This window comes from Schistocerca serialis, chromosome 1 (assembly GCF_023864345.2).
Source record: "Schistocerca serialis cubense isolate TAMUIC-IGC-003099 chromosome 1, iqSchSeri2.2, whole genome shotgun sequence".
Taxonomy (NCBI): Eukaryota; Metazoa; Arthropoda; class Insecta; order Orthoptera; family Acrididae; genus Schistocerca; species Schistocerca serialis.
In genome coordinates this window covers 372,078,885-372,091,056 of record NC_064638.1, presented here as the reverse complement: position 1 = coordinate 372,091,056, position 12,172 = coordinate 372,078,885, and the positions used below count along the sequence as shown (strand labels likewise).

General features: G+C 38.3%; 1 protein-coding gene across 1 annotated transcript in view; it reads left to right on the top strand.

The window, feature by feature from the left end:
• The window catches only part of LOC126470649 (twinfilin), an 80,971-nt gene extending 69,486 nt beyond the window's left edge, over positions 1-11,485 (top strand). The window contains exon 8 of the mRNA XM_050098636.1: positions 10,939-11,485. Within this exon, the coding sequence (XP_049954593.1) occupies positions 10,939-11,091 (153 nt within the window). The 3' untranslated portion in view covers positions 11,092-11,485. The remainder of the gene's footprint in view (positions 1-10,938) is intronic.
• The last annotated feature ends 687 nt before the right edge of the window (positions 11,486-12,172 follow it).

Here is a 12,172-nt window from a genome sequence, read left to right as displayed (position 1 = left end):
ATGAAAGTGCACTGATCAGCCACTACATTGTGATCACCTACCTAATAGCCGGAATGACTGCCTTTGGCACGGATAACAATAGTGACATGTTATGGCATGGAACCAGTGAGGCCTTGGTAGGTTGGTGGAGGGCGTTGGCATCACATCTGCACACACAAGTGATCTAAATTGCGGGAAGAGGTCTAGGAGTTTTGGTGCCATGTTCAGTCAAATGCCGGATGTGTTCGATCAGGTTCAGATCTGGCAAGTTGGGGGGCCAGCACATCAATTGGATCTTCTTTGAACCAATCCATTACGCTCCGGGCCTTGTGACATGACACATTATCGTGCTGGAAAACGACACTGTCATTGGGAAACATGGTCATTATTTAAGTGAGTATGTGGTGTGGAACCATGTACAATACTGCTTGGCCTTTATGGTGCCTTGCACAAGCTCCACTGAACCCATGGATGGCCACGTGAATATTCCCCAGTGCGTAATGGAGCTGCCACCAGCATGTCTCCATCTGCAGTAAGATGTCAAGGAGCTGTTTCCCCATAAGATGACAGGCTCGCACCCTCCCATCGGCATGATGAAGAAAGTATCAGGATTCATCAGATCGTGCAACACTCTGCCAGTGCGCCAACATCCGATGCTGATGGTCACGTGCCCATTTCAGTCATAGTTGCTAATGTCGTGGTGTTAACATTGGCACATGCATGGGTCATTGGCAGTGGAGGACCATCACTAGGTGTGTTCAGTGCACTGTGTGTTCAGACACATTTGTACTTCGCCTAGCATTAATGCCTGATGTCAGTTCCGTTACAGTTCATTGCCTGTTCTGGTTTACAAAGTCTGCCCAGCCTATGATGTCCAACATCTGTAATGATGGGTGGCAGCCCAACACTATAAACTCTGGACATGGTTTCATCTTGGTTTCGCCATGTGTTGAAGGCACTCACGACAGCAGTCCTTGAACACGTGACAAGTTGTACAGTTTCCAAAATGCTCATGCCGAGCCTTCAGGCCATCACAATCTGCGTTCAGTCAATCTCAGATAAAACATGCGCCTTTCTCATTTACACATGGGCCGCATGCTCACTGATACTACATGCGCCATCTGTGTGTCTGGCTAGCAGCTATTCCTTGCCAGATGACACTGCTATCACCTGGGCAGCTTTATATTAATAACAGGTAGGTGGCCTGGCTGATAAATGTATCTGTTTGTGCATGCTCCAAGAACTAACAATGCTAGATTGCATTTGTCATTGTCGTATGGGGCCCAACACCTAGCATCATAATATGGGATGTCTTTGGGTATGCAACATGATAATTTTTGGTTCTCATAACCAATAATTTGGACAGTGGGTATGACATATGCTGGTGGCTGTGCCTATCTTTGAGCCTTCCTTGGTGTTATCTTTCAACAAGACAATATAAGACTACACAGTGTCCCATTTTGTTGTGACCTACATTAATACAGAGGGCATTTAACAGCTACCTTGGCTAACATGACCTTAAAGTGCCTCATTCATTGAAAACATCTGCTCATGTTTTGCTGAGAGACTGGCACATCACCACTCATCAGCTGCCACAGTAGATGAACGCTGGCCTATAGTTAAAATGGAATGATGTACCCATATGTGTCATCAGAGCTTGGTTCAATTTGATGCACAGTTGCTGCAGGAGGTGGCAGTTGTGTTACTGAATTTGCACCCTGTATGCCCCAAATCATCTACAAATTCAATAATGTATTTTTTAAACCATTTATATACACACAATAAATAAAATTCTGTTATTTATCCTTTCTGGTGTTGCAGTTTTAATAGCCAGCAGTGTACACTGCAGGAAAATTAGTATCTTATTCTTCATTAGTGTATTGATGTATGTTGCTGCATTTAATGGAATGGCTATCAAAGATTTCTTTGTAGTTTATTGGTTTACATAAAACCAATGTGCAAGAGCCTAAATAACTTGATCAATTCTGCCTTATCAGCCCATCATCTGACACCACACTTCATTGTAGAGATGCTCAGTTAGTCTAGTAGCGGGACTTTGAATTTCGCCGTGCTACACTCGTTCCCTCAGATATAAATTATACCATCGGAGCTGTATGAGTGCTCGACAGCAGAGAAAATATTTATAATAAAATGAAGGTACAAAAATGGAAATTCTTTTTGTTTTCTACCCGCTGTTGTCTCATGAGAGCGGAAGCTTAACTTCACTTATTCGCTAGTCTTGGTATGATTCAGACGTAAAAACTTATTCGTTAGTCTTGGTCTGATTAAGACGTAAAAACTTATTGATGTGCAGACATATTGTATTGTGGAAGCTTGTATGAAATTTGGAGGATGGAAGCAGCCGTAAAATACATTGCATTCAATATCAAGATGGTTTTGACTCGTAGACGTTAGTAATTCCTGGACGATGAAATTTACTGCAAGATTTTGGAGCAGCTACAACTTTTTCATGCAGAAATGAAGCAGGAGATTGTTGGAGAACAAGACCTGAACGTTGCATGAGAGAAGACATATTAACTTGGTAATGAATGAACTCTTATCTACGCCATTATCCCCTGTTAATCACATTTTGTTATTCTCTGTTCTCTTTCAAATAATTTTGTAGTGGAAATTGGTTTGACTTTTGCTCAGAAACGCCACAAGGACCACCCCAACAATAGCTTTTCCGAATCACAAAGTCCGATAGCTTTTCTGTAATACGAAGTCCGATTTGCATTTCATTCTTTCCCTTTTTCACAGTCATTAACGATTTTAAAACCCCTTTTTATTCACCATTTCTTCCCACATTTTCAACCTTTTCTTTTCTTCTCTTTTTCTTTTTTATTAACCACTACAGTCTGAAATGTGGTCTCTGAACTGGTAATTTGATTTGATTTATTTCAGATTCATGAAATGACTGAATTTTGGCTATTAATTAACTCGTGGGGAGGTACTATCATATAAGGAAAGAAAAGACCCTTTCCAGATTGTTATTGTAGTACAAATGCACCAAATTGCCTGAAATGCTTCAGCAGCTGGTGAAGACAAATCAAGAAAATCAAGCCCAGGTCTTCCACACTTCTTCATAAGTACGATGCACTACAGTTTGCCGAAATTATGCACATTTGTCAAAATGCCACAACAGGGAAAGTGATTTCTCGCTTCATGAGATAGTTGTCCATGGCTGTAGATTCAGCCAACAGTGTTTTTCACTGTTAAAATTTGGTGTGCACGTACATTTTTATGTCCCTTGGTTTATGTGCAGTTGCTTATAGGTGAGATCCAATTTCAGACATCAGTTAAACTTTCCTGTGAGTACTGATATCGTTCCCCGATACTATATTTCCTAATGAAGCTTGGTATATTCAATAACCATTGATGGTCAGATACTTCTTTCTTATTAAATTATTTGCACTACCTGGGGTGGCAAATTTTCTGAAAATTCCAAAATTTGCAGAGTATTCGACTTTGCTGTGAAAATTCTAGGGAATATTGGAGGATTCTGAAAGTCACAAGAAATTATGAAAGACTTGGACATTTCAACAGTGATTCTTCAGTTTTTCCAGTTTGTATAATGAACAAGAAGTTATTCGGTGACTGGCCATTTGGTCATAGCAGATGTACACATTATTTGAAATATATATCTAAAAACAAAGATGATGTGACTTACCAAACGAAAGTGCTGGCAGGTCGATAGACACACAAACAAACACAAACATACACACAAAATTCAAGCTTTCGCAACAAACGGTTGCTTCATCAGGAAAGAGGGAAGGAGAGGGAAAGACGAAAGGATGTGGGTTTTAAGGGAGAGGGTAAGGAGTCATTCCAATCCCGGGAGCGGAAAGACTTACCTTAGGGGGAAAAAAGGACGGATATACACTCGCGCGCACACACACACACACACACACACACACACACACACACACACACACACACACACACACACCTACCTCCAGTGTGCAAGTGTATATCTGTCCTTTTTTCCCCCTAAGGTAAGTCTTTCCGCTCCCGGGATTGGAATGACTCCTTACCCTCTCCCTTAAAACCCACATCCTTTCGTCTTTCCCTCTCCTTCCCTCTTTCCTGATGAAGCAACCGTTTGTTGCGAAAGCTTGAATTTTGTGTATATGTTTGTGTTTGTTTGTTTGTGTGTCTATCGACCTGCCAGCACTTTCATTTGGTAAGTCACATCATCTTTGTTTTTAGATATATTTTTCCCATGTGGAATGTTTCCCTCTATTATATTCATATCATTTATTTGAAATATAGACGGAATTATTGTCACCAGGTGCACTAATACCAGGAGGCTGGAGCAGTTGCTCCTGGACTGCTAAGGAACTACACTGCAATGATCTCAACTGCGTTCCAGTGTCGATGGCTGCGTGCACCCATCCATGGACTCATCAGTTCGGTGGAATGGGGCACTTCAGGAGTGGATTGTAGAGAGGCTAAGGAGATCAGACTGGAGATGTTGTATTGATAGACACCATGACTGGTGATAAACATCATCTCTCAAGAAAATAATGTGCAGCTTTGCAACATCAGAGAACAATAATAATACTGAAAGACAGATAAAGGCAACACAATTGTATGGATACTGAAAGAGTGTTGTGTGGAAAAGATTGAATGCATGCTAGCCAATCTTGCCCATAGAAGACAACAGGAGGATTTGACAGAACATCTAAATATGAAATACTGACACATTTCAGAGCTTCTAACATTCTGAAAGAATTTACCAGCAAGTTCATACAAAAGCACCGTCACTGCCAAGATGTATATAATCATAATGTAGTCACATATACAGTGAATGAGTGTACGGTGTAGATGCAGGAATCCTGCATCTCTGTGGGCAAGGTTCTTGTTGAGATGGTTTTCCATTGCCTTGCTGCGACCTGTTTTGAAGTGTCAGATGTGTACCTGTGTCGTGTAGATGGACTGTGATGAGTGCTTGTACAGTGTATAATGTTGGGTTTGTGTTTTTATGGATGAAGTGAAAGAAGAGGGTGAAACCCGGTGCCTATGCATAGCATACTCTTCAAGCACACAGCTGACTCCACTCAAATAGCACCAAGTGCGCTGCTGAGCTCAACATCCCAATCCAACTGACAAATCACTATGCCATACCTGTAGAGTATTCTCAATACATACATTAGGAAATAAGGATACCGCATATCTAACTCTCTGGACTTCATACAGTAGCATAGTTGATATGAGCTTAAGGACTGGGACATTTTGTCAGCTGTGATGTTTTTCCTTTTCATGAAGGGTAAGTCTCTTAAGCTGGTTGTTGAGAAATCATATGAGGAGATAGCCCATATATTTAGGCATCCCCTTCATTACAATCACCGACCTTGGGAGTTCTGCTGGGGTAACTTTCATGTTCTCCATTACTTCTGTTTTCTTAAAAGATAGCATGGTGAGAATTTGACAGATCAATGAAAGAACTAAGTCAAAATAAGGCCCTTGGAGTTGATGACATTCTTGTGAGTTATTGAAATCCTTCAGAGAGCCAGACCTGACAAAACTATTTTACCTAATATACAAGATTTATGATGAGCTCCACACTCTGACCCTGATGTACCATTCAGTCCTGGCTGTCTGCCATGTAATCCTCTGCTATTGGCATAACTTTCATGGGCTGTGGAGAAGCATGTGGTCAGCACACAGCTCTCATGGATATTGTCAGCTTCCCAAAATTAGGAGCCATTAACTTCTCATTCAATTAGCTTCTTAGTTGGCATCATGAGACTGAGAGGACTGTTTTCCAATCTTCCCACCAAGGAGATTAACCTAGGTGGACATGCAAGGGAATTCAGAACAGATTAAATACTCTCAGACTTGAAGAACAGTGTAGTAATTTTGATTCTAAAGAAGGCAGGTGCTGACATACAGTTATTATTAAACCATCAGTTTGGTAAATCGTGGTTTCGTAACATTCACTAGAACTATTTATGAAAGAATGGAAAAACTGACAGGAGCTGACCTGGGGAAGATCTGTCTGGATTCGGGAGAAATGTGGGAATGTGCAAGGCAGTACTGCGGCTTTTAAGATTGTCTGAAGAATGGTAAACCTAGGTTTTACAACACTTGTAAGTTTAGATAAAGTTTTGACAATGTTACCTGGAATAAATTCTGAAATTCTGAAGTCAGCAGAAATAATACACAGAGCACGAAAGGTTATCTACAACTTCTGGAGAAAGCGGGCAGCAGTTACAGATCAGTTGTCAGAATGGACAGTGTTATAAGGTGAACACCATCAAAAGTAAATCAGGGGAAATTGAATCTAGTCTAATTACATCTGGTGGTGTTGATATAAATAGATGGAGAAATGAGACACTAAAAGAAGTAGGTGAGTTTTGCTATTAAGACAACAAAATAACAATGGCCGAAGTGGAAAGGATGAAAAATGCAGACTGGCAATAGCAAGAAAAATATTTCTGAAGAAGAGAAATTTATCAAAATATGTAAATTTAGATGCTAGGAAGTCTTTTTCTGGAGGTATTTGTCTAGAGTGTAATCTTGTAGGGAAATGGAAGAGTGAACAAAAAACAGTTAAGACAAAATGAGAATAGAAGCTTTTGAATAGCAGTGAAACAGAAGAATGCTGAGGATTAGATGGGTAGATCAAATAGCTGGTCAAGAAGTACAGAATTGAAATAGAAAAAAATTGCACAACTTGACGAAAAGGAGGGATCGGTTGATAAGACACATCCTGAGGCATCAAGGAATTGTCAAAGTGGTAAAGAAAGGAAGTGTGTGGAAGTAAAAATTATAGAGGTAGACCAAGGCTTGAATACATTTAGCCAGTTAAAATGTATGTAGGTTGCAGAGATAAAGAGGCTTGCACAGAGTAGACTAGCATAGAGGAGGACATCAAAGCAGTCTTCAGAATGATGACCACAAAAACAACATCCATAAGACAGTGTGTTGCACAGGATATGGAGTAGGATTGGTAAACATCAGAAGGGAGGTGCTGAATCATGTTGTCTACTTCATTAACCATCAAGCAAAATTTGGCGTGATGGTAGCTCTGTGGTTTGTAGGCACTGTGGAACTGGTGCTGGGATAGTGTTTGAAAGATATGCCTGGTACCTTTGAAATAAAAACTTTTCACAGAATCCCTAAACTATTTGTTTTGTAAATAAAAATCCCTTAACTGTGTTTAGGCAATTTGGCCAAACTGCACTGTGTTTTGAAGTTTCCTTTAACAGGTTGAATTGGATCCTAGTGTTTTCTATGAAGTTGCATAAGATCACGATGTCATTGGCAAAAGCTACTAAACTTAAAAGACTTTTTTTAATTTTTGGCACAAAACGAAAAGGCAATGCCTTGTTTTACACTCTGGATATGCTTTTGGCAATGTGAGCATCTTTCTTCTGGAGTAATACTTGTTCATTCTTTTTGAATGGCTTTTACAAAAATATTGGCCACCTCAGTGTGCAGTGCTGTTTCGAAAAGTAGTTATTTAATGTTAAGATCGGCTGCTACACTGTTTATTCTGCTTGTCAGGTGTCTTTGTGCAGAGAGGTCTATGTTGAAGACTTCTTCAGATTTTATTATAATATTCAGAGGTTTTCTTTGGTGCTTATAAACCAGAACATTGTATTGTGTCAAAAGTAACATCTTTTTAGTCACTCTCTTTCTCGATTTGCTTGAGATAGCCATTTAAACGTGTTTTGTTCATTAGCACTGAATTAGTTGGGCTGTGTCCCCTTGTCCCCCACCTATGCAGCTTGAAGTGTGTTGCCATGAAGAATTGTTATATACTTTATATTGTTTCATGCTGTCCTGGAATTATGACAGAACTGTAACTATGAGCTCTCCAAGGGTGGTAAACAACTTTTAGAACTGTTGATAAAACTTCAAACAAAGTACTTTTGATTTTCCACTAGTTAGTTGTCTGGTTAGCAATACACAGTCACAATATTCTCTATTGGTCTACTTGGAAAATCTGACTCATAGATTTTTTTGTTGTATTTCATGCCAATAATTTCATCAGACAGGGGAGAAAACATCACTCAAGAACTATTTTGAGAAACTTTTCTTGCACAATTTTTGTTTGGTCATTTTTGCTGCATGTTTCCAGTTGAACTGCATATCCTAATTGAGAGCTCTCCAAAATATTTTCTGATATTTATCCATTAAAGTCAGTTTATTAGGTAGTTGGAGACTGCAGATGTCACAAACGTTGCAATTTCCATCACTCTGCATATCAGTAAATTCATTTAGAACAGAAAGACAAACTTGAAAATTTTAATTGCAAGAATTATAAATGAGTCATAAAGTTTCCCAACAAATGATTTTTTTTGTATTTTTTTACTGTCTGATTTGAAGACATTTCTCTGAGAATCGCAGTGCAATGTGCTGTCAGTTCCATTCCTACAACTGCAGAGTCCAAGGATTTCAAAACTTCAGTGCAGCAATCAGACCTATCTGAAATGAACACTGTGTCAGTAATACGCAAAATATTCCTTCGATCTTCATGAACTTTTGTTGACAGAAGCTGGTATTTGGTTTGAGCCCAGTGTGATTAGAACAATTCCTGCTTTGAGCCGTAAACAATTAGATAAATATCTTTCAGTAGTTGTAGAAAAGAAATGACTTTGTGGATTGCAGCTGCTGTGCCCATGTTCTGTGAACTTATTACATGCTCACAATCAATTGAATCATTGAGAAACTCCCATGATACAGGAAAAAGTTTGATTCTCTCTTGAGAAAGAGGCATCTGTATGCAAAATATTCGAACTACATAACTGAAAATAATTTGGTCTTTGGCACAAGAGTGTGAAAGTAAAGTAGTGCTTCTCCTTCAGTCTTTCAAATCCACTTCCAAACATTTAAAAGAAAAAGATCAGAAGACCTGTTGAAATGGAGATGATGGAAGTACAGAAGTATTAATTACTATTTCCTCAAATACACTATCCAGGAAAAAGTTGCTGATCATTTCAGAAAGATCATACAGTGAAGGCCTTCAGGGCGAGTATTTATGTTCTTGGTGGTTTTGTTGTGTGGCATAAGCAGTTAACTAAGGCATACCTAACATTTTGCCTCCTAATGCTGGAGAAGCTATAAAGGTTTTACGAGTTGTGTTTCAATATCAAACAAGCTCAAGTAAGCATGGTGTACGCTGTAGAAACACTAGTACAAAATCTTGTGTTCAGTATATCAGAGCCACAGAATCTGTTAGAGGAAAACCAAGGAATGGACGTATCTGGCCTAGTTGTGGCATTTTTGTGCGTGCGTGCGTGCGTGTGTGTGTGTGTGTGTGTGTGTGTGTGTGTGTGTGTGTGTGTGTGTGTGTAAATTTGCTAGTGTGCACATGTGACATATCATTGGTCTGTCAAGTTTTAGCAGTCACGTTGCAAAATTTATATTCCATTAGCCAAATGATTATACTTTGGTTCAATCCTAAATTAATCTTTGGCTTGTTTCTATCACTTCACCATTTTATCTCTGAGACCATGAAAAATGCCATGGTTTACTGTGAATAGGATTGTACCATAAACTGTGTTGTATAATGCCAGTAACTAGTCTGGTGGATCAGGGAACAAGGGAATATCTTGTCCCATAGAACTGGGCCTGGTAATAAAGTATTGTGATGTAAAACCAACCAAACCAATCCTTGAGTTCATGAGTGCTTTATTTAGTCATTTATTCATTCCTCCATGTTTCAGCAATTGATTAGCCGAGGAATTACTGATCTCCATAAATGTGCGCACGAGAATAATATACACAGAATAATGTAACGCTCTTTACAGAATTCTGAATGCTGAATTAATAATATTGTAAGTTAGATTCTGTATAATGAGAGACAGAGAAAAATCATGTTTTATTGAAAATTCCTATATTTTTTTACCAACTTTGATGTTATTTTTCACAAATTTTGGTGTTCTTTTTGACAGGTTATTTTGCAAGCACTGTATTTTTGCTTTTCAAAGTTAGATATATTTTCATTTTCAACATATCAACTACATTGTATTTATTTGTATTACACACCACATTCAGTTAGTTTATGGCAAAAGGAACATACATTCCTTCTCTTCCCGTCCAGTAAGTCTCCCCTGACCCAGGGTTCTGGGTGACTTTCCTGAACTGTACCCCTTTCCCTAAACATCTCCAGTACTTTTCCTTCACCCCTCTTCCTCCCCTTCAACTATTCTGCCAAAGGAGGAACCATTGGTTCCGATAGCTTGTAAACGTTAAATCCTTTTGTGTGCATGTTCCCCTGCCACCGCTTGGTGAGTAGATTCTTTTATCTATCCATTTACATTATATTATTAATAATTAATTAAACTTTTTGCTTTCATATTACACAAATGTAAATACAAAAGCTACCAGATGCAGCACTTTCTCTCTGCAAACACATAAATCAACATAGCGCCTTCTCTGTTTGCTTGTACCTCAGCACATCATAGGAACAACTAATAATGTCCTGTAGAACACTGAGAATGTTTTTTTTTTTTTATATTAATGCAATATTTTTACTGTTTTGTGAATGATGTTTGTGATGACAGCTGAACGAGTGTCCTTGGCATTAAAAGTCAACAACCAGTTTCAACATTAAATATCTATCATTTATCAGTATTAGTGAACTGCTGTCCTCAGATTTATGATACTATATCACAGTACAGGGAAAATGTTTAATTTTGCATTATTTCATAAAATCTACAAATTTTGTATTATCAGTGTGCCATAAACCTGCCAATTTTTCATTATCAGCATTCCATTAACACTCTAATTTCACGTTATTGTTCACTCAAAATTTTATGTCCCTAGTTATAATTTTTTTGGAGCTGATGGTTTTATTGCACCAGGGAATAGAAATGTGGCCTCAGTCACTTGTGTGTGTGTGTGTGGGGGGGGGGGGGGGGGACCTCCTCCAAGTATTGTACGTGACCAGAAGCATAACTGTTAAGGAAAGTGTTCTGGAAATACATGTTGAAATTTCAATTTCAGATGGAAATAGATGGTGGGGATGAGCTCACAGAAGCTGCGTTGTATGATGCGATTCATCCAAAAACAAATCTTCACCAGCCAAAATTTGCAAAACCAAAGGGCCCACCAAATCGTGGAGCTAAGAGATTAACTCGAACCCAGCAAGCTGAGTAACATTCACATCGGGCAGCATGGTTATGCTGCCTGTCAGGAAGTGATGGTTCTGCTGGACCACATGAAGTGTGAAAGTTGACATGGTCGAACTGCTTCAAAACTATCATGCTAATATTTGCGGAAAAGCCTTGAAAAAATATTTTTTTCTGTGAACAGTATTTTTGATAATGTAACAAGCTGATTACGTATAAAATATTTGTGTGTGTGAATGTAATGATGCATATATTTCTGTGATATTATTCAGAAGGCACTAAAGTAAATTATGATTGCAATTATTCTCCTTATGGGAACATCAGTACGTTAATACTGAAAAAAATATAATAGTGGTACCTTATTTATTATGTAAATATTTAAGCTTTTAAACTTTCTTTATAAATATTTTATCAGTCTTTAAAGATAGGCAAAAAGTTATATTTATTATATTGTAGCTTCTGCTTTATTCAAAATAAAACTGTTTCTGAAGAAAAAATATCCTTTCATTATAAAATATTTGGTATGATCCATTGCATGATTTTATTGTGATTCATTGCATTATTGTATCATTTCTTTTGTTCAGAAACATTTTTAGGAAGTAACTGTTCTTTATTAGAAAGTGTACAGAGATAAGAGAAAATTGGAAATACAAGAATGCTGTCAAAGCTTGGGTTCATAATGTACTTTTGAAGTTCACTCCATTTCATGCTGGTGCTGCACTGGATTTTTCATAGATACACCCATTCAAGGGAAGCATGTGTCTTGGAAGGAGAATGGGGCATTTTAGAATTAATTCAGGTGGAATGTACTACAAAAATAACTGAAAAACACCATGCCACAGTGCTGTCCTCATCGCGAGGCCCACACTCCACTTTCTTGGGCTTCCTTTCATTATTAAGTGTTATTTTTGTAAAACATAAGGGCAGTAGTTCTCAAATGGAAAAACTAGATAAAAATGAGGAAAAATATTGGCTTGTTCAATCAGGTGGTATATTTATACAAAATGTTAATGTAGGTTACTTTCATTGTTCCTCACATTGCATTACTTTTGAAGTTATCTTGACTAGACAAATTGATGTAAAAACTGCATGATTTGTACATTTAGTGA